The sequence below is a fragment of the Anser anser genome, assembly GCF_964211835.1.
Source record: "Anser anser genome assembly, chromosome: 15".
Lineage (NCBI taxonomy): Eukaryota > Metazoa > Chordata > Aves > Anseriformes > Anatidae > Anser > Anser anser.
The window spans coordinates 3573719-3601574 of record NC_139736.1 but is presented as its reverse complement, the minus strand read 5'-3'; the positions used below and the strand labels follow the sequence as shown (position 1 = coordinate 3601574).

The 27856-nt window shown below is 58.2% G+C and overlaps 1 protein-coding gene across 6 annotated transcripts in view; it reads right to left on the bottom strand.

The window, feature by feature from the left end:
* Positions 1 to 6894: 6894 nt before the first annotated feature.
* The window catches only part of MAP2K3 (mitogen-activated protein kinase kinase 3), a 28907-nt gene continuing 7945 nt past the window's right edge, over positions 6895 to 27856 (bottom strand). For 4 of the 6 annotated variants that reach the window (XM_083799776.1, XM_083799781.1, XM_083799780.1 and 1 more), the window contains exons 2-13: positions 19493 to 19525; positions 19167 to 19236; positions 17916 to 17964; positions 15541 to 15654; positions 15107 to 15226; positions 14565 to 14681; positions 14280 to 14331; positions 13378 to 13505; positions 12681 to 12758; positions 10670 to 10809; positions 9844 to 9889; positions 6895 to 9405 (exon numbers count right to left, since the gene is read on the bottom strand). In XM_083799776.1, coding sequence (XP_083655902.1) covers positions 9322 to 9405; positions 9844 to 9889; positions 10670 to 10809; positions 12681 to 12758; positions 13378 to 13505; positions 14280 to 14331; positions 14565 to 14681; positions 15107 to 15226; positions 15541 to 15654; positions 17916 to 17964; positions 19167 to 19236; positions 19493 to 19525 — 1031 coding nt within the window. In that variant the 3' untranslated portion in view covers positions 6895 to 9321. Of the gene's footprint in view, positions 9406 to 9843; positions 9890 to 10669; positions 10810 to 12680; positions 12759 to 13377; positions 13506 to 14279; positions 14332 to 14564; positions 14682 to 15106; positions 15227 to 15540; positions 15655 to 17915; positions 17965 to 19166; positions 19237 to 19492; positions 19526 to 24188; positions 24707 to 25090; positions 27056 to 27856 lie in introns of those variants that run through there. The other 2 variants (XM_083799777.1, XM_083799779.1) reach the window with 2 other exon arrangements.

Sequence of the window (27856 nt, the reverse complement as noted above, 5' to 3'; positions counted from 1 at the left end):
TTTATGCCCCTTTCTTATAAGCACGTCCCTCCCTCTGGCAGCTCAGTGACAGGGGGCTCCTCCAGCTCCAAGCCCCACCGGAGCCTGGCCCAGACGCTTCCACCCACATCCCACCACACAGGGACCTAGGGGAGCCACTGCTCATCCCCACATGGCCAAACCATCACCAACGCTCAGGTCTGAAGAGACCTCTGCTGCCTCATTGGAAGTAGCGATGGGTGGCCAAGGAAAGACGGTGGCTTTGCAGGTTGAGAAGGAAGCATCAGATCCCCTCCCTCGATCGCAAGCCACCCTGGGTGCAGCAGGATCCTCCCTGAGGCCATTCTGCCGGCTCAGAGCTGGGTCCTGCCACAGGGGATGGCTGAAGGCAGAGCAATCAGGTGTTAAAGATTGACCAGGAAAACGAAAATGTTTAGGAAAAAAAAAAAAAAAAAGACAACCAAAGTGGCAGAATTGCTGTTGACAAGTGTTGGTGTAATTAACACAAGCAAGCACATTCAAGGAGATTAGATGTATTAAGCCACAGTTGCAAACCCACAGAGAAGAGATGGCACCCTCAATTAGTGTCAGAAACTGGAAAACAGAGAGCAGGCCGGATTGCCTTCACGGTGGTGGAAATCCACTGCAACCTGAAATCCCCTGACTGCAGCCACACGAAAACCCAGGGCTTCTTGGATTTGCCTTCTGTGATTCCGGTATTTTGGCACTCCTTAAGGAGTAAGTTATGAAAATAAGATATAAAAGGAAAAAGGAAACAATCAGCAATAAAAAGAAAAAAGTAACTGAGAGCTTTTGAAACTAGCAATCCTGAGTCTCAGTCCAGGGCCTTAAATACAAAGTGAGATTAAAAGAAAAAAATAAAAATAAAAAAGATGTCAGATGAAATCAAGGGAGAAGAGCATTCCCCCAGCCCTTCGGACAGACAGACCTGCTCCTTGACACCGCAGATCCCCGCTGAGCTACAAGAGGGGAGCGAGTGCCTCAGGGCCACCAAGCCCTGCAGAAGCAGAACTCCTTTCTCCCATTCCCTTTGTATTTCGCTATTCCCCTGTTCCTCAAAGTCTCCGTTATTCACACAGAGAATAGCTGAGTATTCCTCACTCGAGAGCTGCATCTCCAGCCCTCCCTGGGAACCACACAGAGCTGCCATGTATCAGCACGACGATTAGCAAACTGCTCCCGAGGGTTACATAAATAGGAGTCCTTTGGGACAACCTGGATGCTCAGGAGCTGGGTACTCGGTTAAAGTCCTTTCCTGAGACCTCAGGTAGAGCCGACTGCGTTGAACGTTCCTCCCGAGCCCCTCACATGAAACGTTGATAAGGATGAGTCAGTGGAAACAAGAGATCTGAGTGCTGGTTTCATCAAAGGCAAAAAAAAAAAAAAAATCACCCAAATTTTTGTGGGTTGGGTATCACCAGGTGGGAAGGAATTTGCTGCGGAGACCATTGGTGCTGCCTGGAAGCCTGCCCACCTGCACATCCTCAGCTCACCACTTTCTGGTCCAGAAGCCAGGGTCAGGGTAGAGTATTGACTTTCCCCCAACCTGATGAGTGCCACAGTGCTGGGAGTGCTCCCATCAGGCTTCAGCAAGATGGAGCCACATCGGGGTTTTGCAAATTGGCTTTTTTTTTGACCAAAACCAGCCCAGCCCACTTAGTTAAGTTCCTACTGAGGCATGCACTAAATTTGGCCAGCCCCAAAAGATGGAGCCAGGTTCCCATGTAGCTTCTCCAGTGTCTTGTAGAGACCAAGCAGCACCAGCACAGCTGCGTGAGCCCCCAGCTTGCTCCCATCTCCACCAGCCCCATCTTTGTGTCACCCAAGGGAATCTGATTATCAGCATCAGACATGATCAAAACCGCAACTCAATTAGCTTTGATTGGATCGAAAGGCGAGGGTTTCGAGGAGACAGGCACGTACGCCTGAGCGGGATGCTGCTCCCCAGGACAGCGGGCTGAGCTCCGTGGCGTAGTCATCTACCGGTGATGGAAATGGGTGAACAACTGCCCCTGGAGCCAGTCATTGCTGGCAGCTCATGTGCCCCCCTTCTGCAGGGTCCCGGGTAGGGTAACATAAGCCCAGCCTTCCCTGAGATGCTTTTAATTCTTTCTCATCTTCTGAAATCAAATAAAAATCCGAAGGAGAAACTTTGTCATCCGAGCAACGGTAGGAGAAAAAAAAAAAAAAAAAACATGCCTGGAGATGAAAGAGAATTGTAGATGGGTATTTCGTCTCCTGCTCTTGTAAGGAACGTGAAAACAAAAAAGAAACAAACAAACCAAAAATCCCAGACGCGGTTAATGAGCTTTGCATTTCAGTGCGGCACCGATGTCACCGCTGCTCCGCCAGGCTCCCGCGGACCGGGCACGGGCAGCAGGGCAGAGCAAGTTATATCAGGTTAAACATCACCAGTGGTTACTAAACCAAACACGTGGTTTGAGAAGTCAAGAAAAAGTTTGTTAAATATTTTAGTACATCTGGTCTCCTCTTCCCCACCCGTATACGGACTTATAAGATGCTTTGCATATTTATTTTAGCGTGCACTAGATTTATTTAAAAATAGCATCACCAGCACTGGAAACAGCCCACTTGCTTTTCATCTAGATCTTTGCATTGAATCAATGAATCCAAAATTAAACAAGGTTAGGTGAACTAAATCTATACAAGGACCTATTTGCTGATCAATACAGAAATGGATGCCTGGGACCTCTTTTCTGCATGAAATATGAGGAGTTGTGAGAGAGAGATTGCTTTTGTTATTATATTAAAAAATTGGATTTAATCTCCCCACATAAAAAAAATATTTGTCAGAGAGATGCTGGCCTGAATAATTGATGCTGGTTGCATAGTACCCAGAAAAGAGAAGACGCCCTTCTTCCATTCCTAATGAGAGAGAAAAAGACCTCAGATATTTTTCATCGGTGCACAGAGCTGAAACTCCACCCGGCTTCGGGAGTTTGGCTCCCCCCCGCACAGCGAGAAACGTGCAGCACACGGGGGGAGAGGAGCTTCAGACACGTCTGGAGGCCAAACTCAGACCACCCATAAGGGGCACCCGGCTTTGGCCTTGATGTTTAAGGGGTGATGGTGGTGAGCAGGGAGCCAGAGAGGGAAGAAGGGTCTCCTGGAGAAGCCACCTCGATGCGGCCACAATGGTCTGGGAAAAGATGATCACCTTTTCAGCCCGTCCTGGGCACAGCATTTGGGGTTTGCTTTGGGAACAGCCATGCGCTCAGCCAAGTGCCTTTCTTCCAAGTGTGCCACCAGAATTGATCCCTCAAGTGCTGAACCTGCTCTGCCCTGAATACATCTGCATATCAGACGCTTCCATGAATGAAAAATGCATGCACCGGTAAATTGGAGGTGAAATAATACATCTGTTGTCAGCACTTTTTTTTTTTTCCACGAGTTTCATTAAAAAAGACGTATTGCCTGATGAAGTTAACACTGCCAGTTCACTAATTGTCCCCAAGGCGTCCCAATTGCTCCGATGATGGATGGCTGCAGCAGCACCGGCCCTGGGCAGGAGGGGAGTGGGGAAGTCACCTCCCGAGGCTGTGCCCCCCTTGTGAGGGCTGGGAACAGCGGGTGGCAGGGCTGTCCCAGCCCCCTGCGAGGTGCCAGGGCTGGATTGGGGTCCCGCAGTGCTGCAGCTGGCTCCTACTGTGCTTCCTCTGAATGAGCAAGTGGGAGCATCAAAAAAAAAAGAGGAACTAGAAAGCTGACCCCGTCTGGATACATCACGGAGCCCCGGTGACATTTCGAGCTCAAGGAACACTCCCAAACCCTGTTTCCATCTTCATCTTCATCCACCAGCATCTTCCAGCCCTCCTCCAGGCCGGGAGCTCAGCAAACCCACAGTGACAGTTTTGGGAGGCCGGTGCCTGGGACGATTTCAGCTCCTGCTGGCAAAATGAGGGCGATCCTCCTGGCCATCTCCGCTCAGCACCACCTCCGCGGGGCGTCCATGGGGCGTCTCGTCTCTCCCTGGGGGTCCTGCACCCACCTGGGAGCCTGCATCCCTCGGGGGGCCGGAGGAGCCAAGCAGGACAGCTGACAGTGGTGTTCCCTGCCTCCCTGTGGGGTCCCCGAGCTGTCCCCCATCCTGTCCCCGCATGGCCAGCAGCCGGGTTAGCGGCTCACAGCACACACACGAGCACGCAGCAAAGAGGCAACAGCTGCTTCCTGCTGGCCCAGATTGGGATTTTAATTAAGGACAAGATTTGGGGGAATAAAGGGGAAGATCATTCCGAAAGCTTTAATTAAAGAAACGCAGGGCGAGGCAGGAGGATGGCAAAGGGCGCATCGTGCTGCCAACTGGTCTCGGGGAGCACAGACACCCGCTAAGATGCTCGGTGCCAAGGGGAGCACTGGACACTGTCCCTTGCCTGTCCCCAAGTGGGGTCCGGGCTCCTCCGGTGCATGCAGAGAAGGCTCCAGACATGGTGGGGAGGCGCGACCTGAATAAAGCCAGGGAAGAGCTTCTATTACTGCCATTTTAAGGCCATCTTCCTTTTTCCTGGCCTGTTTTCCATCGCACAGTCGCAGCGTGGGGTCCCCCCGGCTCATTCATCAGCTGCTCGTCACCGAGGCCGTGTGGGACTGCTGCAGGTGGCGATGCTCTGCAGGGCATTTGCAGAGGGTCAGCATGACCCCAGGAACACCGAGGGATCGCCTCACTCCTCCACGCACTGCACGCAATGCACGTTTTGGGGTAGCTTCAAACCCAAGCTAGAGCTTTTGTCTCCAACCCTGCACTGTAGGCGAGCATTTCTGAAATCTTGGCTTCCAGAAGGAGTGCATCACTCTGGAAGTGACACCAGTGTCCCTGAGCTGGGAGTGCACCCAGGAAAGCAAAGCTGATATCGAGGTAACCGCTTCGGTTCATCGACGTTCCCATCTTCCACACCCCGAGCAGCTCCAAGATGCAAATCAAGTGCAAAAGCCACCCCGGCTCACCAGGCTCCTCCGCAGCCCTCTTCCCACGTGCCTGCAGCGTCTGGAAATCAGCCGCCTGCTCCGGCACCCTCGGTATTTTGGGAAAGGTTAACGCAGCCTGCGACGGGCCGGGGCCACCACGCGTGGGGCTGGGGAGCCTCCTGGCAAACCTGCTGGAGCCCCGGGGCTCCCACGCAGGAGGTGACCCCCGTGGGGACCCCAGTGCCGCCCCAACATGCGATATTTTCAGGCTTTGCACCATGAAGGCTTCCTTCGCTCGCCCCCGTGCTTCCCCGCCAGCTTCGCCACCTCTGAAAAAGCAGCAGGGATGTGAAGGCAAGGGAGGGCTGCACCCGCTGGGCAAGCCAGGAGCTCTCACCCAACCTCTTCTGCTCCTTTGTTTTGGGGTCCTGTGTAAGGTAGCACGGGGTTACCTTGGTTTTTCAGCACCCCACCCATGGGGGAAGTTGCCACTGGCCCCAGTGCTGGATTTGCAAACCGGGCTGCTAGGATGGGCAGAAAGGGCTCGGAGAGTACCCAAACCAGTGGTAAAAACAGAGAAAAACTTGGAAACTCACCCCTAGGGACGGCCAGTTATCGGGAAGGGCAGCGAAGCACCTGGATGCCCATGGTTAAACCAGAGCCTGGGCTCTCCTCACCCCAAAGCACGGCACCCACCTTCTGCTTGGAGAGAAGAGCCGGGAGATGCGCCCGCAGCAGCTCCCCACAGGCAGCAAGGCCCTTCCCCACCCCGGTGCCCCTCACTTAAACCCCTTCCCCCTCTGATGGGCTGCCCCAGTCACTCCAGGTGACCCCGAAATGATTTTCAGGCCCCCCCGGCAGCCTGGCTGGGCCTGGAAAGGCCACTCCGTACTGCGGAGGTCTCGTTGGGCCACCCGAAGCAAAAAGAAACCCGCCCTAAACCCAGCCTCAGCCGCCTTCGGGTAAAAAAGAAGACAAATTAAGCAAAATAAGTAACCCGCAGCCCCAGAAAGCTGCCCACGTCATCACACCCCCTGCTAATCGCTATCAGCCGGCCTCCCCCACAAACACTCTTCAGGAACGGCGTGAGCTCAAGCTCCCAGGAGCCCCACCAGCTCCCAGTATGACCAGTGAGGGTGCCCCCAGCGCACTGGGGGAGCCCATATGGGGACGCCGTGCTCCCACCCAGCCCCGCTGGTGCCACCGTCCTCGCCTCGGCCTGGGGGCGATGAGTTTTCCTTTCTCTGTGGCAAGGCCTGGTCCCATTTGGCACCTCTGGGCACCTCAGGTGTACCCCCGGGGAAGCAAGCGGGCAGAAATCACCTTTTTGCTGGTGTTTGAGACAAATGGGGGGGGGGGGACGACAAAAAACCTTCTCCTAATAAGAGAGCTCAAAGTGATGGATTTTCCGTTTCTGCTCAAGTTCTCTCCTCGGAGGCACTGATACATTTTTAATGGCTCTCGCTGTAGTTATTAAGTTATTAATTGAAACAAGAGCCCTCGAGCTTGGCCCCACTGAATGCGAAGCCCCCTGAGCCCCCTCCCCATGCCATTATTTGGGGTCACTGCACCCCACGCACCCCCCTCCCAGCACGTCCCCACCTCCCCGCTGCCCCCGGCCTCATCCTGCCCGGCTCCGTGCCATGGTGGGGGAGAGCTCGTAGGGCAAATATTTCGGGATGAAGCCCCCATGTTCCCCCCGGTCCCCCCCTTTTCCCCATCCCATTGCGCCGCGGCCACGCGAGGCGCAGCCCCACGGGAGCCCACGGGCGGCCGCTGGCCGCTGCCTCCCCCTCGCGGCGGCCCGGGGACGGTGCCCCCGGTCCCGGTGCCTGCTCCAGCCCTAAAAAGGGCCAGGGGGAAAGCACCCCGGTGCCGTCACCCCCCCTCCGGTGTCCTGGGCTGCGCCCACCCACCCCCGGCGGCTGGAGAGATGAGGACGCCCCAGCGATGAAAGGAAGGACAAGGAGCTGGTTTGGGGGGTGATTTTATTGAAAAGGATGGGGTCGGGTGGGTACAGACCGTTCTCAGACATACAGGGCCGGAGGGGCTTTCGCTGCGGTCAAAAAAAACTCTCCCACCTTAAAGCCAAGCTGGTGGCACCCAGCCCCAGCCGAGGGACGCGGAGCTGCTGCGTTCGCCTCTTCCGCAGCGCCTGGCTTCATGGGCAGGGTCCCAAGCCCACCCCGCAGGCATCGCCCAGTATCTGTAAGGGCAGAGGTTCCCCTTCCCCGAAACACGGGAGTCAGGATCGCGTCCAAGAGGAGAAAGGCAGCCAAAAATAAAAACATGCAAAAAAAAAAAAAAAAATCGCCGTTCCCCCAAGCACCAAAACGAGGGTGAGGTAAGGAAAGGGGAAAGGGTTCAAAACAAGGAGAAAGGGGAAAAACAAAAGCTCAACGTGCAAACAAAAACAATCCAAAGTAAACGACTATGAAAAAAAAAAATTACAATTGTACAAATTTGTACAGAAGCTGCAAAGCTGTCCTACCAAGCCGGTATCGGTGCGCTCAGCGAGTGCCGGGTGGTTTGCAGAGTGGGACCGAGGGGGGGGGGCGTGGAGAACATCAATCAGCGTATATTACACAAAGAGGTGGGGTGGGGGCCGGGGTCAGCCCAAAGCTGAACAGGGTTTGTCCATCTCAACACCTCTGATGCTTTTTTTCAGGGCTTGTCCACCCAGGGAGAGGGATCAGACCCTGGGGAAAAGCCTTTCAGCAGGTGGAGGACCCCGAACGGGAGGGAAATGCACCCTAAAATCCAGACCTCCAGGGCAGGGATTTCAGGAAAAAATGTTTTTAAAAGATTCGCTTAAAAAATAGATGCATTTCTTTAAAAAACAAAAAAAGAAGAAAAAAAATCTTAGCCAGGGTCTCTTTTAGGAGTCTTCCCCACCACCCCAAATTTAGCCAGAAAATTGCTAGCCATTTCACCAAAACTGCTAGCCACACAGACATTCACACATTCATCGTTGATTTTAAAAAATATATAATATATAGAGCACGCGCACATACACCCACACAAATATATATTAGAAAAGGAAAAAATCCCTCTGAAAACTTAATCTATCAAAAAAAAATAAATCCACAGCCGGTGCGTTTGTCCTGTGACCACGTACAGCAGAAGACAGAAATCCCTTTTGCTCCCGTAACTCCTCGCAGAGGGCTGAGGCTGGGGGAGCAGGGAAACACATCAGGTTTTCACAGTGGATTTGCTAGCGGAGAAGAAACCGCTCCTCCCTCCTCCCCCACAGAAGGGCTTTTTAATTTATAGCAAGTTAGATTAAAACGAGGAAACGCGTTACGAAGTCCATTATATATAGACGGAAAATGTACAACTGTCAGCAGCCCCCGTGCAAGTCGCTGGGTTTTCGGTTTTGGCTGACATCTCAGCGGGCAGCCGCGGGGCTCGAAGGCAGCTCGGGACGCAAGGGTGCCAGCAGGGCCTCCGAAACGAGGGGTGTCACAGTGCGAGGTCTTACACGAGCCCGGGCTGGGAAGGGAGATGGAGCAGCGTCCTCTCCGGCCGAGGAGCCGGGGAAGGCAGAGGCAGCGGCTGCGGGAGGCGGTGGATGCCTGCTCTCCCCGCGTCCTCCAAACCTGAGGCTGGAGGGGAGGCTGGAGGCAGCCACCAAGGACCCACTCGTCCACCCCGGCCCCTCGGGACACAGAGCACCGTGTGCTGGGCGAGGTGCTGCGGGAAGCGTGGGTTGCCACTTGCGTTGAGGTGGGCTCATCCAAAAAATGTTTCCCCCTCCACCTTCGAGGGACCGCCGTATGGAGTCGGTGAGGGGGTGGGAAGGGGATGCCAGGTCTGGTGCTGCACTGAAGGGTCGAACCAGGCATTGAAACGTCTTCTTGGGGGAACAGCGGTGTACCCAGGGAGCTCTGGAGCCTCCTAAAAAGTTGCCCAGGAGCCTGGGGGCAGAGAGCCAGGCACAGAAGGGACACGGTTTGGGGAAGGGGCTTCGGGCAGCGCAGACGAGGAGTGGGAAAGCACAGCAGAATGTTTTCTCTCTGCCCTCCCCAGTCAGCAAAGGGGAAGAAAGGTAAAGACTGTGCCTGTTGTGCCAGGATTGATGACAGCCGATGCCCGGCCCCGCTCGGGTGCCGTGGGCACCATCCCCTGCTGGTGGGGGACGCGCCTGGCACCCGCGGGAAGCTCCCGAGCCTTCGGTTGTGGTGGCTTAGTCGGGAAGGTGTCGGCTTCAGAAGGCTCCCCCCTGGGGGATTTCAGTTACGGGGCAAAGAGAAAAGAGACTGCAAGGGCGGCCAGGTCCGGAGACGCCCGTGGGTTGGGGAAATGTGATCTGTGCAAACCACCACTGACTCGAGTCCTCGTCGGCTGTGCTGCAGGGATGCCGGGTGGAGGGGACTGCAGGAAGCCGTGAGCTTTGAGTTAGGAGTCTTCCCCGAGGATCTCTGTCACGAAGGAGGCCATGTCAGTCTCTTTGGTGTCGTGCAAGGTAAAGAAGGGGTGTTCCTGCCGACAAGAACCAAGACGACATCAGTCACATCGCAGGATAGACCAGCTCAAAAGCAGCCCCGGGGAATGTCACACAGCTGGCCAGGGGGACACCAGTGCCCTCTCCAGGCTCCTGTGGACACCATCCTTCAGCTCAAAGCTTAACGCTTCCAGGTTTGGCATTTCTGGGTTTAACCCCACCCAGGCAGCTGTGCTACCACCGTTTGACATTGTTTGCCTAAAGCCACCAAGAGCAGATAGGAGAGAGGGAGAAAACACCTAGAAACCTGACCTTACCACCCCTGAATTCAGCACGCCCTTCCATCTTAGCTACACCCACCCCACTATGCACCTGAAAATCACCCCCATGTCTTGCTGCCCCGTTTTGCTAGGGCCCTTTATCCCAAAATGTTTCAGAAGTGAGACAGAGGCCAGCAGAAACTGCTCCGCACTTACCATTAGTTCTAAATAGTTCATTCGCTCAGCGGGGTTCTTCCTTAAGCTGGAAGAAAAAAACACAAGAGAAAGGCTGTAGGATCTTTTTTTTCTCTTTTTTTTCCCCCTTTTCCTTCCCCTCACACCCCCGCTTCTGTATGGGGTCTGTGGGATGGGACCTCCACTTCCCAGGCACCACGACTCCCCTCTCGTGGGCTGCTCCGGCTCCTCTCCCTCCCTGAACCACGCGGCCCTGCAGAGCAGCCAGGGAGGGAACCGCAAAAAAAAAAAAGAGTGAGGGTTTTGCCACAGAGGGGACAAGCCAAGCAGCACGCAGCCTTGCTCTTGCCCCCAAACCAGGGAAGGAGGGGAGAGGATTCCCACCAGCCGGCAGGCTGGGCAGAGCGCCTCAAGACTCGCTGGAGCCCTGGCACCTCCCCAAGGGGCTCAGAGCGCGCCAGGAGCAGGGGACACCCCGAGGGGAGCAGCTCTCCAGCCGTGGTGCCCGCAAAACCACGGATCAGCTCTCACCCCGAGGCACCCAGACGGTGCCAGGGGTTTGTTCTCGTTTCATTGCCACTTCGCCAGAAACCACCAAAATTTCAGCAGCGCCAACAGTAAAAGGGGAAGAGAAACTCGGCACCTTCCAGCAGCCTGGGGTGAGTCAGGCCGAGAGCAAAACCCGCTCGGGCTGCGCTTCCTGCCGTGGCCGAATGCCAGCTTGGTACAGGGAGGAAGGGAGAAGCGGGCTCCAAAGCCAGACAAACCCAGCCCCACGCCTTGCTCCAACCCCTGCAGACCCTTTTGGGCAGGCCGGGGGAAGCCACAAACCCTTCTGGAGACTCACCACTGCGCCGTGAAGTCCACAAAGTCCTTGGAGAAGCGGTCGGCAGGCAGCTGGGGCGACGGCTCCTCCACCACCTGCTTGAGCTGCTGGAAGGGGGTGCCCCAGGACTCGTACGGGAAGCGGAGAATGGCCAGCTCGATCTGGGGACGGGGACAGGCCGACATGAGACATTGGGGCCACCTTCACCCCACACAGCCTGCTGCCTCCGAGGCTGCAGCAAGCTCAGATTCAGAATGAAAAACCTCTTTCCTTACAAACAGTTCTCAATTTGGGTCATGCTACCTTTTTTTTTTTTTCCTTTTTAAATACAAAAACCCAGAGGCCAAAAATACTTCCTTTTGAGGCCTGCTCAGCAAATTAATGCATTTACAGGAAGCAGACAAAGATATGTAAAATGGGATTATTTTAAAAGATAGCAGCAGCGCGCACACCGTTTCTGCACTGGCTTCTGAAGTGCTCTGCTCACCATGAACTGGCCTCTGGGCCTCGGGCTAGTGCTGCATGAGCACAAAAAAAAAAATCCATGAATCCCCCAAAAAAGTGCTAGAACATAATTTAGGAAGACTGTTGCCAAACCACTTCAGTTACTGGGTCGCTGGTACACGTCAGCCCTGCTCCATCACCCACTCCAGCAGGAAAAAGCCCTTCACAGCTCCTGGGCATCTCATGCCAAGGGCCAGCTCCTGTCTGGAGTTGGACAGCAAAGCCTTCAGGTCTGCCTGGCTGGGTGGGACGGGATGGGAGGGATGAGAAATGTGCAGGGATGTGGAGCAGAGCCAGGGGCCCCCATCTGGGGAACTCAGCTCCCGCTGCTGGAGAGCTGAATGAAGCCAGCAGCCCGGAAGGGCCTGGATTAGCCCTGCACCTCCATGGCCCTAAATTCAGCCGGTCTGAAATCAATCACACCCCTCCAGAAATAAAAAAAAACAGGAAGCCAGCCCAGGAGGAAGACATTAAAGGGAATCAGGTCAGGGCTCCTTTCAGCTACAGGCTGGCAGGCTTTCAGCAAGGTCCCCTCTCCCATCCAGCACTGGAAAGGTTCAAAGATGTCGTCACTGACACAATCTCCCATCCCACAGCTTCCTGCATCTCGGAGGAAAGCCGGAGCTGATTACATTTCCAGCCTGCTTCACAGCTGGCCAGCCAGCCCAGCTCCACATGGCACGGGGGTACCGAGAAGAGGGGGCTTGGGTTTGGCACCCCAGACAAGACCAGCCAGGGAAAGAGTATTTGTCAAAAGATCTGTGCAGCACACCCAAATGCTTGGATGCGGTGCCCAAAGCAAAACTGTGACTAAGAGGGTGCAAGACAAACTTGTGAAAGTAATCTAGCCCCAGAGAGACGGTCTCCTGGAAAGCAAGAGAAGAGTTCTCGGGCAGCATCCCCTTAAAGCCAACAGCTGGGATTTCCTTCTTCCAGTGCCAGAAGATTTCAGCTGTCTTCTGCGAGATCCATTTCTTGCAGGAGGTAGATCCACCATCCTGTGCAGCTGCGATTTTGGAACTCAAAGCATTTCCCCTTTCTGCTGGCTGCTGCGAGCTACCCCGGAGGCACGACCGCTGCAAGCCATGCACATCACCCCTTGCCAGGCAGGCAGGCGAACTCATCATGATCCTCCTACCAGGCACTGCTAATACGGGAGGGGTGTGCTCGTGGGAAGGCTGCGACCCAGCCACAGAGAACCCCGCTCCTTGTAACCAGCTCTGCTGACCACCTCGCCAGCCAGCGCGTGGGGAACTGCAAAGCAAAGCCTTGCAGGTGGCTTTAAAAGCCAGGCTCGGGGATGCCCACCAAAGCCCAGCGGCCCTGCATGCACAGGGCAGCACCACCCCTCCGTGCCCTGGGTTATCTGCTCATGCCCTGAGCTGTCACGCTCAGAATTTCAGAATTCAGCCCCATTTAGCGGGCATCCACCCAGGGGTGAAAGCATCAGACCCCAGTGCCTGCAGCAGGGTCGGAGCCCCCCAGCGCAGACCCCATCCCACCCCCTGGCCTCAGCCCGCTGCCTTACCATTGTGATCCCCAGACTCCAGACATCCGACTTCACGTTGTAGCCCTTCTGGTTCAGCTCAGGATTTATTCTTTCTGGCTGTAAGAGCAAAATGGAAGATATTACAACTCTGTCTCATCTTCCCAGTGCAAACCACACGCAGCAAAGCTCTGGCTCCAAAACCCAGGCTGGGTGGATTCCCCTGGGTCATGTCCCCGCGAAGGCAGGGTTTGAGGTTAAATCTACGAGCACCGATGAAAGCCACGTCTTGTTCCACCTGAACGCCACAAACACTCCCCTCCAGCTCCTGAGCGTGACTCGTACCATCCCTGCCCCAGGAGCACAAGCTACCCACACACACCACGGATGGCAGAGGGAAATTCATACTGACTTGAGAGCATGGAATGAAATGATCCTGCCAAGAAAAGCCTCAGCATTTTCTAACCAAGAAGAGCAGCCTGTCCAACCACCACAACCACCACCAGCCAGGCTTTTACCCTTCTGGGAAGGGAAGGTGGCAAAGGAAGAGCCTGCTGCAGGATTAACACAAACAGGAGGGCTTACAGGGAGGATAATCCCCTCCTCGGAGGATCCTGCTGGATCAGGAAGCCCAGAGCACTCTGTAATGGTTTTGTGTCTCAGGACAGAGGTGAATCCAGACTGATTTTTGAGAAAGCCTTTGAGCCGAGGCTGGGCAGCTCCCCACGAGCACACTTACAGCCATGTACGGTTTGCAGCCGGCGTCCATGGTCTTTGCAACCGAGTCCACCAAGTAGCCGCTGATCCCAAAGTCGCACATTTTCACGTGTCCCTCTTTGTTGATGAGCACGTTGGAAGGTTTCACGTCTAAGAGAGAGAACACAAGAGAGCAGATGGGGCCTTTGCAGAGGTATCGCAGAGCCTGGGACAACACCTGGAGCTCCCCACTGACCTGAGAGGGGACCAGGGAACGGAGACAAAACCCCACTGTGCTTTTACCGAAGTAAATATTCACAGGCAGGACTATAACCCTGCCCTCCAGGCAGAGCAGGCCTGGAGATCAAAAGATCCTTACGCAGTTGAAATAAAAATGCTGAGGAGCTAATACCCAGCTCCTTAGGGGGGCATCTGTGTGTCCAACACAGCCTTGAAAGTTCAACCCCTATCAAGTTCTCGGGACAGCTTGTCCCACGCTCGTCATGAGCTGTCCACAAGGAACTACATTAAGATGAAGAGCAGGACCTGGGTGTTACGATTCCCATCCATGATTTGCAAGGTCTCCTTCAGCTCTCACCTTGCCAGAACGACTCAGCCAGGAGGGGTATGGGATTTTGTCCCCAGGAGCTGCCTGCGATGCATCTCTGTGCTCAGAGAGGGCCAGAGATGTCCACAGAAGTACAGGCAGTGAGGAACTCAGTCATGATATTCAACCCTTCATCCAGAAAGGATGAAGAGAACAACATCACGCACGGAGACACATTAAAGATACATCTCAGGAACAGGTCTTGGGCACCCGGGTCTGCCCACCATGACCCCAAGTGCCACCAGACACCACTGCAGGGGCCCCAGAGGCACACTCCATACAACTTATCTCAAAGTTAGCGCTCCAACCACAACACACGAATCCCATCCAGCACCTACCTCTATGGATTACGGACAGTTTACTGTGCAGATGCTCCAGAGCCCGTACAATCTGGTGACAAACAGAGCAGGAGAGTACTGTTAGACACACGCAGCACCAGCATTTCACTGCAAACACACCACCCATTTCTAAATGCTGTGTGCCTGAGCAGAGACCTCCGACAGGCTGCACTCAACCCCCCATGAGGGCAAAACACAGCACTGAGTTTCACGTGAGGGGTGGCATGCATCACTGCAAGGCCTAGGGGGAGCACAAAACCACTTATGAACCCAAGAGGCACTCACAGACACGGCCATTTTCCCCAAAATGTCTTCAGGGATGGTTTTCTTCTTCTCTAGTACTTTCTTGTAGAATTTATCTAGGGAGGTGTCCATGAGCTCCATGCAGATCCACACGTCGCCCTGCAGATAGAGAGAAAGCAGCTGAGTGGGAATTCCCTGGAAAACCCCAGGAGCTGGAGGGAGTGGTGGGGACAGACAAACAGACCCTGCCCCTTCCACCCAGGGCAAACCGAGCTCCCCAGGCACCAGCACGCTGCCTCCACACCAGGCAGCGATGGGCACAGACGTTCAGGTACCACCAAAACTGCCTGCAACAGCCTCCCTAGGAGGGTCTCCCTGAAATCCAGCCCAGCCAAGGACAACGTGGGGACAAAAGGGACCTGCTGCACGCTGCCTGGAGGAGGCAGGAGTTCGACTTTGCCTCATCTCAAGCAGCCCAGCTCAGCTGAAGAAAGCCAAGGTGGCTTGAGATAGCTTTGTGCCTTTGGAGAACCCACACACCCCAAGGTGTTGCACAGCCCAGCAGCTCCCCACCAGCCCAGTACCTCTCGGAAGAGGGCTCCGTAGAAGGTGACGGTGTAGAAGCAGTCGACCGTCCTCATGGAGATATCCAAGTCCATCAACAGCCTCTTCTGCTCCTGAGTGTTCACAGTCGCTCGAATCCTCTGAGACAAATATACAAAAAAAAAGAAAAAGAAGGTTTTGATGTAGGTGGAGTTTTGCAGCCAGTAGCACCCTCAGGAGATGCCCAGACTCCCTCTTCCAGACAGCTCCTTAAGGGATGACACCACCTAAGCCCAGGGCTCCACGCCTGGATTTCAAAGCCTGCTTTGAAAGAGCCACACCAGGCTGCACAGGGACACCGGAGGCTGCCGAACCCAGCGTTCCTCAAGCCTCCCGCACCTCTCTGTCCCCATTTTGTCACGACCAGGAGCCGCACGTCCCAACCCCCAGCCCTCTGGCAGGCAGCTGAGCTCACCTTCACGGCCATGATGGTGCCGCTCTGCGCGTGCCGGACTTTCTCCACCACTCCGTAAGCCCCACGGCCCAGCTCCGAAATCGTCACCAGGTCATCAGCTTCCACCTCGAAGTTCTTTAGGGAGAGAGGTAAAAAAAAAAAAAAAAAAAGAAAGAAATCAGACATAGGCATGCTTATCACCAAAGGCAAAATCCAAAGCTTGCATCTCTCTCATGTAGAGCGTTCCCAAATGATGGTGCCTACAGGATTCCAGCTCTAGGCACCAGGCTCAGAGGAGATGGATGCATTTTTCCCTCCCTATTTGTTGCGCCCCAAACTCACCAGAGCTCACTAAATTCTCCCTCCGAAGCTAGAGCTGAGGAGTTTCATCCTTACAGCCAGGGCACGCTGCCCCTGGAAAGGGCCCCAGCAGTTGGTGCCTGTCTGCCCGCTCAGGACGACCGCCCCAAGGATATTTCTGCGGTGAACAACCCGCAGGGTTTCAGCAGCTCCCCTGCCAGCATGGGCAGCGATCGGGATGGGCACCAGATCCCCGTGCCCAGCAGGGCATCCCCGCCCACCCCCGTGTGACCGCAAGCACACCCGCGTGTCCGACAGCACCCAGCTTGTGCAAAGCTGCTCTTAGACGGGGCGGCACACGCCGCAACCCGATTCCCAGCATCGGGCAGCTCGGATCGTGCCTGCTTTCAGCACCTCGTCCCGCCACCAGAAAGCGGCCAGCAAGGCACAACGTGAGCTAGCACCAAGGGAAGAGCTCAGGCGAGCGCAATTACAGATTTCATTTCAGGCTGAAAAAAGGACAAACCCCCAGTGTTCAGGCAGCCGAGTGCAGCAGGGAGCGAGCGAGCCTGTGCGCAACCCCCAGACAAGTTTCCCTAAACACGCGTTACCCTGTAATTGCCTGCGCTGCTGGGCAGGGCATAAACTGCTCGAGTGAGCCACGGGCTATTTTTGGAGGCTGCATTCATCGCTCCTAATAAGTTACAGACCTCCTTTCAACCAGGCAGAACTTCAGCCAGCCTGCGAGTCCTCCTCCGGTCCCGGGGAAGAAAAATAATACCAGGATGCCCAACTGACCCAGCAGCCACAAAGGGTGGGAAAAGCGTGCGCCGCGTCGGAAACACCGCCCGCGAGCAACGCCCAGGGCAGGAGGGAAGCAGAACCCAGTGCTGGGGGGCCAAAATGGGAGCCGGGGCTGCTGGGCTGGTGGCTAGCCAGCTCCCCAGCCACGCTGGCCACGGGGCGGCCAGCAGCAAGCAGCGCCGCCGGCCCCGTTTACGCGAGCCAGATGTGGCTGGCAGGCGGCCGAGGCAGGGAGCAGGAGAGGGCTGGGGTTGAGCTCAGCGGTGAGATATGCGCTGCCTGGCACGGGAAGGTGCCGGCCCTGTCCCGGGCAGGGCGGTGGGTGCAGGGGAGAGGAGAGCAGGGATGTGGGGACCCTGCAACCCGCCCCCGTCCCGCTGGCCTGGGCAGAGGCAGGGTACAGGCTCGCTGCTCCTGCAGCAGCCTCCAGGAAGAATCTCGTGGTGCTTTTCAGGACACGTGTTGTGCAGTTGTTCCAGGTTATTGTTGTGTTTTTTTTTTTTTTTTCCTGGCATTTATCCACAGGCTTCCCCAGAAGCTGGCAGTTCCCAGCACGCTCCAGGAACCAGGACGGCCCTGCCCAGGGGCAGGGGCGATGTAACAACAGAATCAGCATCCCCCCCGCTGCATCCCTCACCCCCTGCCCTGCAGAGGGGCAGAACATCACCTGCACAGATCGGATGGACCCAAGGTCATCCTCCACCCCATGACCCAAACCTTCCTCCACCCCACGCAGTGCCACTCCAGTGCCCAGAGCAGACCCCTCCTGCAAGCACCAGAGCAGGCAGAGCACAGCTGCCGAATCCCTTGGAGAAAGGCCCTGCAGGGACGGCAGCCAGCACGGAGAGCTGTCCCCACGCTGCAGCGCTCGCCCAGTGCACACGCTGTGCCCAGGCTGCCACAGGGAGCCTCTCTCCCCGAGCTATTAATACACAACAGCTAGAAAACAACAAGGGCCGTGGGGCTGTGCCCTGGACCTAGCTCAAGCTGCCTCTTACTCCTCCTTCCATCCTAGCTCTCCCCAAACCCTAAAGCCTTGCACCGAGGGGCCCCGATGGTGCCCACGGAGCGACCTGCCCAGCCTGGGGGGGAAGCAGCAAGGCGCAGGGCTGACCCGAGGCACCACCCCGCATTTTTAGCTCACTTGCAAACAGCCTTCCGCAGCCCCAGGAGAGCCCGTAACAAGAGAACGAAATAAAAGAGCAGCAGTGGCTATTTCTAGCAGCGTTTTTTTTTTTTTTATCAGGTCTCTCAAACTGGAAGAAGCAAAAAGAAACCACGTCAGCACGTACTTTATCTCCGATGGTGATGAACGTCCTGGAGTCCAGGTTCCTCGGGGGCCTGCAAGGAAAGAGACAGAGTCAGAGGAAAGCACAGCTCCGTGGTCCCCCTCCTGCAGGGCCAGGTTTCGTGTTCCTTCAAGCGCTTTCAACCACTGCTTTCCACCGTGCCTTGTTGTTACGGGCTCAGATCAGCCCCCTCCAAGCGCTCACAAACGCTTTCATCGTGCGAACACCACCCACAAAGCATTTGCTGAACGCAGCCAGCGAGAACCCCGGGGAGTCAGTGAGGTGAGGCGTGCATCGAACCAGCAGGCTACGAAACCATCCCCGCTCGGGAGGCGAGCCCAAGGAACCCCGACTGATCAGATGAGATGTTTCTGCGGCAGAGCGGCTCAGCTGTCATGTTTTGACAGGCAGGTGTTGCAACAGGACAGCCACGTAGCCCGAAACACACGCCTAGGGAACAACAGGTAATTCCTCACCAGTGAGTCATTTGTGTACACTTGACGGCCTGTTCCAGGCAGCCTGGCATGCGGAGCAGCCACCATTTCACAGCGTCACACTTTGCACAACACCACGCTGGCAAAAAGCCTTCCTTTATGGCTTTTTCCCCATCGTTGCCCACTTCCCACTACTGGTAGCAGGGTGCTTTTGGAGCAGACATTAGCCTTTTGTCCCTCGTGCTTCGCTTCTGTGCTTTCCCCAGCTGTGACCTTGTCAGATGGGAAATTGAGCAATTTGTTTTAGCCTCCTGTTTAGCTCCCATCGGAGCGATGCAGCAAGCTCCAGCTTCAAGGAAGTGCTCAGGCTCGTGGCAAAAGCCTTGCACTGCGCAAATATTTGCATTGCACCTCGAAAAGTGCAGAGAAAAGGAATCACGGACACCTGGCACCAGCCTCTACAGGAGCGCTCTGGGCGTGCAAGCACCCTGCAGGCTCCAGGCTGACGCCTTCGCCAAGGGAAATTCAGAGAGATGCAGCCACAGGGGAAGGAGGTGGCTGCTGCGTGCATGCCAGGCTGCATGGCACTAACGGGGGACTTCCCCAGCTCCCCCGCTGGGGGATCTGCCCTATCTGGGCTTTTAGGGAGTGAAATTTCCCCTCTGAGGATTTCACTGCTCTCCCGGAGCTCTCAAGGGTCTCTGGAGAGGGCTCCTGGAACAAGCAGGGCTCAGCGGCGGGGACGCAGCCCAAGGTGTTTTGGGAAGAGCATCACAGAGCAGGAATTTCAGCTGCCTGCTTTTCGTCAAACCGCACTTACGTTGTGTTGGCAACGGGCTGCTTGATGGGGACACATGTTATCCTCAGCTCCCGCTTCTTCTTGCTTTTCACTGGAAGAGAAGACGCACACGTGAGCAACTGGCATTTTTGTTTTTCTTCCTTCAAGCATCCTCCCACCCGCAGCCACCCAGCCCAGGGGTGCACCAACAGAAACCGTTTTCCTGGTCTCACGCCTTGCAAGGCTCCTCCAGCCACCCCAAAAGTGCCTGTTAACCCCGTGGCCATTAAGGGTTCCTCTGCTTTGGGGTTTTTGATTTCTGGCGTTTAGGAGATGGGTTGAAGCTGCCGTTCCTGCTGGGCGCTCACCTGGTTTGTGCGGCTCCAAGGATCCCTTGGAATCTGGAAGAGAGCAGAGAGACACGGGGTCAGTTTTGGTGCTCCAGAGCAGCGGGCACAAAGCGTACACCCCTCACGGCCCCGCGCACGGTCAGAGGAACACGCCGACAGGACAGAGGGGTGCTGGCACCCAGCCCCAGCCCGGGCTGACCAGCCACAAGAGGTCCCCACGCCACCAGCCGTGCGCGGGGCCCCGATCAGCTCTCCGCTGCCCCAGCTCCTGCGCTCCCCACCAGGCCTCAGGCTCCCGGCCAGGCCAGTTTGGGACGCACGGAGCCGTTTCTCAGCGGGTTCGCAGCCCCACAGAGCCTGCTGCACGTGGGAAGGGACGGGGCAGATCTGTCACGGCTGCAGAAGCAGGCAGGGAAGCGGCCAGGCCAGCTCTGCTCCACGCCGACAGCGGGACGAAGGCCACCAGGCCACAAGTAAGCCAGGCAGTAACTAACTCCCACCCCAAAAGGGGACACCCCCACGTGCCACCAAGGGAAAACAGCACAAAACCGGGCAGGAGCTGCCTGTCCCAGCACTGCCAGACACAAATCCAGGCCTGGTCTGCACGGGCTGAGACCTGGGAGAAGGCCGGGCCCGTCAGGAGCAGCCCTCAGGACGCTCTCCTGCCCAGCTCCAAACAGCACAAGGAGATCCGACAGCCCCAGGGGGGTCACACACCAGCAGACAAAGCCAAGGGGACAAGAGACAACCAGTATAAAGGTCCAGAGTGCAACTGGGGCTGCAGCATGACCCTAAGAGCCCGGTGCCCACCCCAGGACACGAGGCCGTCCCAGGGAGGCTGAGGGACCACACGGCCACAGCGGGTCGTGCGCTTTCTGCCAGGAAGGGAAATTGGGAATGATCCAGCTTCAGCGTGTGTGATCCTCCCCGGACGGAGACCGAAATGGGACGGAGCTGCAGAGACAGCCAGAGCCCTGCTTTGCCGCCCCGATCCCCTGCAGGGACAAGGGGCTGCGGTGGCCTGCAGCTGAAGGTGCCTCTAACCCTGGGGAGCAGCCCTGAGAGGTGGGCTCCGAGCACGGGGCAGGCACCTCCCGGCTCCTCGTGGCCTCGGGCAGGCTCCCTGCCATGAGGAACGGCTCCTGGGACAAAGTCCAGCGCTTCCAACGCTGCTGGGAAAGGGAGGGGAAGAGGCGAGGAGCTGGGACTTGGGCAGGAAGGAGGGGAGATGCCCCCGGCCGCATCCTGCCCTGCTGGGGGAGGCAGCACGGGTGGGCAGCTGCAGCCTGGCTGCTCCGCACCAAACCCATCCTGCTGGGCTGGAAACCAGCCCTGGAGAGCTGACACTGTCCTGGCAATCACGGGGTTTGATCACCGGGTTCACGAACCCGCGAGGTTTCCCTTCCCAGCCCCGCGCCCGGCCGGGCTGGCAGAGGGAGCTATAAATATCCGCGTGCACCCACTGAGGACACTGCAAAGCACCTGGTTGAGCAACGCCGGGAGCAAACCCAAAACGGAGCCAAGCGAAAGCTGCCGTCCCCGGGTTCGGGCACCGCCTTCCCTCCCTGCAGCCACCCCCGGAGCCAAAACCTGAGGGGCTGCAGCATCCTCCCGCAGCCAGGGGGTGGGAGAGCCGGGGGGGGGCACACGCTCCCGTCCCACCCAGGGTGCTGGATTTAGCAGATGGCTCAGGGATGCAGGCAGCGGTCCAGGGATGCTGCTGAACACCCACCAGGCCAACCCTGCACCTCCTGCTCGGCCAAAACGCCCCGGGACAGGGCGAACCAAACCCCTGCAACCCCGTGGCTGCTCCCCCAGCCACCTTCTGCCTGGCGGAGGGCGCAGCCACCAGCCAGACCTTCGCCCGATGCCCTGAAACAGCCCCCCCGGCGCGCATACACACACACACACACACGCCGTCGTCCCGGCTGGTATTTTGCTTGATCTGTTTGCTCTCCTTCTCCCCAATTGCCATAGTAACCCCCGCAGGAGCACAATGCTCCCTCTGTGCCGCCCGCTCCCCTGACAGCGCCGCTCGCAGCGCGCTGACTCACGCGGCAGGAGCGGGGTCCGCCACGCAGCCGGCCCCGAGGCCGCCAGAGCCCCAGGGGCCGGCAGGATGAGCGTTGGGGTCAGGGGATCAACGCAGAGCCTCGTGCCCGCGGTGGGATTTGAGAGCGCGGGCGGAAGGGTCAGCACGGGACGGGGAAGATCCCCGCCGCAAAGCCCCCCGTGCACCGCGCCGGAAAGCCGCGTCGCGTCTCCGTGCATCGGTTGTCCCCCGCGGAACAGGAGCAGAGAGCCACAGGGCGCTCGCACCCTGCTGCAAGGAGGGCTCTGTGCACCAGCCCATCTCCCCCACAGCCCCAAACCACTGCCCCGCGATTCCCAGTGTCACCGTGCCAGCCACAATCCCCTTCCCCTTAGTCGCGCCCAGCCCCTAAAAACATTCCCTAGCTCCAGGGAGCACTGATGACACCAGGCTGTGCCCGGGCCGCTCACAGGGACGGAAAACCCAGCTCAGCCCAAGCCTGCAGGAGTAAAATCACACGGCTGTCCCCACGGGACGCTGCCCCCGCAGCCGGGGGAGCCAAGGCGGGGATGGGATTTGCCTCTTCCTGCTCTCCCCACGTTTGCCACGGCACCAAACCCTCCGGCATCCTGCAAACCTCCGGGGGAAGCGCTGGCAGCGTTTCTCCTGCTGCACGCAGCCACACAAGCAGCACGGGTCCGGCCGTGCAGGGGTGGAGCGGGCAGGAGCCACTTCCTCTTGAGCACAGCCCAGAAATACATAAATTTAACAAAAAAAAATAAAATAAAATAAGAAGAAGAAAAAGAAAGAGGCAAACGGTCCTGTCCTGAAGCTCTGCACACCCGCAGCCTGCTCGGGGTGGGCAGATGGTGGCCGTGGGGGACCAGAGCCCGGCACCGCTGTCCCCAGCGCGCTGCCCAGTGTCACCCCCAAAGCTGGTGGCAGCCCCAGAGCAGGACGCTCGGTGCCAGAGGAACAAACGGGCGGCGGGACAGGCCCGGCACGACCTTGCAATTCAACCCCTTCTGCCCTGAGCAGGTCCCGGGGCAGCATCTGCTGTCGGCCCCCGCAGGCGGCTGCTCTCAGCTCCCTGTCACCTGCCAGGCTCTCAGCAGCTCTCCCCCAGTTTGGGACCCCATGGGAGAGCTGCTGGGGGCTGGGGACAGGGGGACGCTTTCTGTCACCTGCAAGTCCTGGGAGTGCTCCAGCTTCCCAGGGCACGGGGCTCTTGCTAGAGAGCTGTGCAGGCACGCAGCCTGCAACTGCTCCCAGGAGCTCGTGGCGACCTCAGATCACTCCCACAGCAGCCAAATGCGGATGGGGCAACCCGGGGGCACGGCCCCATTAATCCCAGCCCCGTTACCCCCAGCCTGAGCCCAGAGCATGTCCTGGGGCACGCAGCACCGTGCGTGCAGCCGGGCTGGGGAAAACGAGCTGACCGAAGTTCCTAGCGCAGCCGAGCTCGTAACCCACGTGACGCCGCAGGCACGTAACTGCATCCTTTATGCTAAGAAAGGCACCATTTCCTCCTAAAGAAAGAAAAAAAAAAAAAAAAGGCTTTTTTTTTTTTTTCTCCCCTCGTGCTACAGCCTGCACCAGCTAAGACCGGACACATTCATTTCCTGGAACTGCTCAATTCAACACCGAAATCCTCCTCCTTGCCGCCGCTGCACCTCTCCCCGGGAGGTTTGTCCTTCCCACTCCGCCGGCGTGGGTGGAGAGAGGCGAACAGGACAACCTAAAGAACTGCAAATAAAGCTATTTGCCTGAGCTGACCTTTGAAATCAAACCTCTCCGTGCCTCCCCGGCGCTCCAGGTGAAGTCCTGGAGCACGGACGGACCTGCCGGGAGCAGGGGCTGCCGCCAGGGCTGCACGGTGGGGTTAGTGCTGGGCAAAGAGTTTTGGGTGACCCCAATTCCCCCTCGGCCTGCGGACAGGAGTCAAACGCTGCTGGGGAAAACGTTTTGCGTGCCCCCCCGATTCCCCTCGACCTGCAGAGACGGGAGCCAAACGCTGCAGAAAAGGCAGAGGGCTGAAGGGTGGGTCCCAGCCTGGCCGCAGAAGGAAGGGCCAAAGGAAAAAAAATAGAAAAAAAAAAAAAGGATCCCCAAAGGGAAAAAAAATAAAAAACAGAGGCAGGGTGCAACAAAGCAGAGAGGGGAATTTGGCTGCTTTGGTCACGGGAGTGGAAAAAGCTCCCTGTGTAAGCGGAAAAGCGGCGCTCAACCTGCCGAGAGCCATCACTCATCAGCCTGCAGAGGGGCTCCTGCAGAGCACCGCCGCCCTGCGCCCGGCACTTCTGCAAAAAGAGAAAGAGAAAAACCCGAGCGGGCTGGACAAGAAGCCCCCACCGGCTGCAACGGGCGTGCAAGGGCTGCTGGAAAGCCCTGGGAACACCACCAGAACAGGGACAGGCTCCTTCCCGGAGCTCTGCTGGATTTCTGCTAAGATGCCAGCGCTCCAACCCCGTGCAAAACATGCACGCTTCCAGAGCTTTAAAAATAGATCCCGAGCCGCACATGCAGAACCCCCCCCCGTCCCGAGCAAGCAGAGAGAAGAAAAACTCCGTGGACAGACCCCAAAAAAGTTCCACCGCCCCCTTTTAGCTCCGCCACCGGCCGTTCGGTGTGTCCCCCCCCGCCACCCCCCCCGGCACGTGCTTTGGAAATTGCAACACCCACCTTGCTTCTTGTCCATGGTTTCCCAGAAATGAAGAACAGAAACGGCGCGCCTGGCGGAAGGGAGGGATGGATGGGGGAGCCGGAGGAGGGAGGGAAAAGGGCCCGAGGGATCCGCCGCCGGGCCCTTTCGGCGAGCACCGCGCCTTATCGCCGGCGGGGCCGCATGCTCGGAAGGTGCCGGCAGCCCCCCGGTGCCGTGCGGGGTCCCCGCCGCGTGCCGGGGGTCCGCGAGCCGGCGAGCGGCCGAGGAAGGCTGGGGGAGACGGCGCCGGCAGCGCCGCGTCCCCGCATGGGCAGCCGCCGAGGTTGGCCGCTCTCAGCTCGGGTTACGCTCGAAAAGCTCAACAGTTGTAAAAACTGCAGCGGGCGAAATAACCGCTGACGTCAACAGGAAGCTGGGGGGGAGCCAGCGCCGGGAGCCATCGAGGCGCAGGGCTGCTGCGGCGCATCCCGGGGGGGACGCCTTCGCCGCTGGAGGGTTCAACCCTCGGAGCCCAGCTCGCCTCTCCCATCTCAGTCCCCCCCCCCCCCCCCCATCCCCAGAATAAAAACCCAACGGTGCGAAGCTCCTGGGCAGCGCTGCCGTGAGCCGGATGGGTTCCGGGGGGGGAGCAGCATCGCTCCTGCCCTCCCGAGCCCCCCGGCGCAGAGCTTCGCACGGCAATGCCCGCGGCCCCGTGCAGAAGCAGCGCACGAAAACACCAGGGCGCGGGGGGGGGGGGGGGGGTGTAAGCGCTCGGGGGGGGCTCAAACACGCAGCCCCGAGCGCCCACGCTCAGCCCTTCGGCACCCAGGGAGCGCCGGGCGGCACGAGGTCGGATTTCTTCGCGCCGCAGGTGCCCCGCTAATTGCTGACAACCATTACCACAACAAACAGCGCAAATATTGTTCCATTACAATACCCGCGCGGAGCTCGGCAGCTATTCCAGGGCGACAGCTGAGACGGCACCTCCGCTGGCAGAGTCCGAGCCGCTGCGTGGATTTCGCTGGTAAATAGCGAGGGAGAACGACGGAGGTGGGGAAAAAAAATCGTCCGCTGCGCCGCCAACACGTGCGAGAACCGTGGCAGAGCATCGCTGCCCTCTCCTCCTCTCCCGGCACCACCCGGACAGGAGCCAGCGCCCGACGTCCCTGACCAAAGCCGAACGGGCTGCAGCTCTGTTTTCAATTTCCCCGGCAGCCTGGAGGGGAGATACCGTACCGGCTCCTTTACCTTCCCCTAATTACAGGGAGCGTGCCTCCGCTTCGCTCCCTGACTCGCGGGCTGTGCCGCCCCGCGCGCATTCGCCGGCGGAAAAGTCAGAGGTCGAGGTGAACGCGCATACCAACCTAATGAGTGCCTCTAATTTTAAATAGTGTTTATACAAGCCCCAGAAGGACTGCGGAAGATATTTTCCTCGGGTGCATTTCCACTCCCAGGGTATAGTTTCAAGCCGAGATCATCGGCGCAGAAAGGATGCTGACACAAGAGCTGCCCCGCGTCGGCCCCCGGCTCTGCAGCAGCGTCCCCGTCCCGTACGGGGGATGCTCCAAGGATCCCTAGAGCCTCTCGTGGAGCCCGTGCTGCCTCGGCACACCCCACGTGCCGGGAAATGCCATTTTTTTTGGAGCCAGCCCCGTCATTTTGCAGCTCCCGGGGCCACCAGCCCTGCTGCCGGGCTCTGAGCGGCCGAACCTCGCACGCCGGGCAGCTGCCGCCGCTCCCTGCCAGGCTTCAATGAGGGGAAGAGCACACCCTTAAAAACAGCAATGAGCTCAAGCAGCAGCCTGCCGGCACCAAGCCCTCTCCCCACCCTTCCCCTGCCCACCCGCGGCCTCTCCGAGGGCTGGATGAGGCCGGGGACACCGGGAGGATGCACCGGGCTGGCAGCGGGGACACCCAGGATCAGCAAAACCCCATGGGCAGGACCACGGCGCCGATCCTGACCAGAAAGCTCTACGACAGCTCTGTTTTTAAGCAAAACCTTTCAACAAAACCCAGTAGGAAAGGGAACGGGGTCGCCTTTCTGCTCCCATCGCTCCAGCAGAGCGGGATGGCTCCGGCTGGAAAATGATGCCAAGAGCGATGCAAGGAGAGCACTGCGAGCGCCCGGCACCCCAAAACAGGGAGGGATTTGGGGACGGGGACATCAGCTGAAGCCACCGCTGCGGTGACGTCCCTGCTGCCAGCCCTGGGCTGCCAGGCACGCCCCAGCTCCGTGCGGCAGCCAGATAACGCTCCGGCCAGCCGGCCGGCCCCGCTCCGCCGTGGCTTCGGGAGGACGTCACCGCCCAGCTACGTTCCAGCTGGATTTTTAGGTTACCTGCGTCACCCCGAGGGATAGGGGGGGAAGCAAAAAAACCAACCACGTTTGCTTCTGCGCTTTGTTCCCGGATGGCAGCTTGCTGCCCTGCAACACGGGGGGCTCCGCGCTGGGAAACCCCCAGGAGCAGAGCCCAGGCTGCCCTCGGGGAGCGTCAGAGCAGCGGCACCGTGGCGTTATCGGACACGCTACGCCACGCCGAAAACCGCGCAGCTGTACAGCAGGACCTGCGCAAAAACCTCTGCCCGCAGCCGCCCGGCACCTCTTTGGAGCAGGCACGGGGCCGGGCAGAGCATCCTGCAGGGCTGCACACTCGCAGCCATCGCTCAGGGTGGATTTTCCACCCCCCCCAAAAAATAAAAAGCAGTGGCAGAGGCTACACCTGCTCGGAGCTCGCCGTGCTGGAGGTTTCAACTGGAGGTTTCGAGTACCTCCAGTTGGCCACAAAACCCTGTAAAGCTGGTAAAAGGGCAAAGTGTTGCCTCTTCCTGCTTTTAATGCGAGCCTTAACGACTGAAAATAAATAAACAGAATTAAAAATCACTTGTTCAGCTTCCTGCCATCCTCCCTCCAATTTACGTCGGGCGGGGAAAGGGATTTCATCCCAGTAAATGGCATACGTGGGTACCTGCTCTGAAAGCGGAATATTTGCGGGGGGAAAAATAATAATAATAATTATTATTATAATAATCAGGAAGCGCTCAATGTCTGCGATGTCTCCGGGAGAGGGGGGGGCAGAAGGAAAGGGAGCAGCCGGAGAGGCGGGGAGGCACCGGGTGATGCCACCCGCGGGGACTGGGAGCCGGCACCCGCAGCCCGGCGGTCACAGCTGCCCGCTGAGTCAGGACCGGGCGCACGCGGCTCACACGAGGAGGGCTGTTAGCTGGCTGCAGGTGCTGCAAACTCAGCTCGGGGTCCGTGAGTCAGAACGGGTCCGTCTGTCCGTCCCTCCCCACCGGCAGCTCGACGGAGGCAGGGCCGGGAGCACCGCTGGCGCGGCAGCGCAACGCCCGGGTGCGGCGCTCCGGTGCCCAAACCCGCACTGCACCTGAAGCCGCGCGGGGGTTTCTGCCTCACCACCCCTCACCTGCTGCCTTCACCCACATTTCTCCCCCGATTATGTCCACGCACGCACTTTTCCAAGCCGAGACGGAGGAAAGGAGCAAACTGGGGCGCAGCAAAGAGGCAGGACCCATCCCGTGGTGGGGGAACCTCAGTCTTTGGCGAGGCGAGAGGGAGGAAACCGCCGTGGACGGCAGCCACCCGCAGCCTCTGCTCCCTCTGCCCCAGCCCTACCCGACACCGCCGGGGACAGACTGACGTCCGCATCCCAGCCCGCGTCCAGCTGCTGCCTGAGGCCGGCCC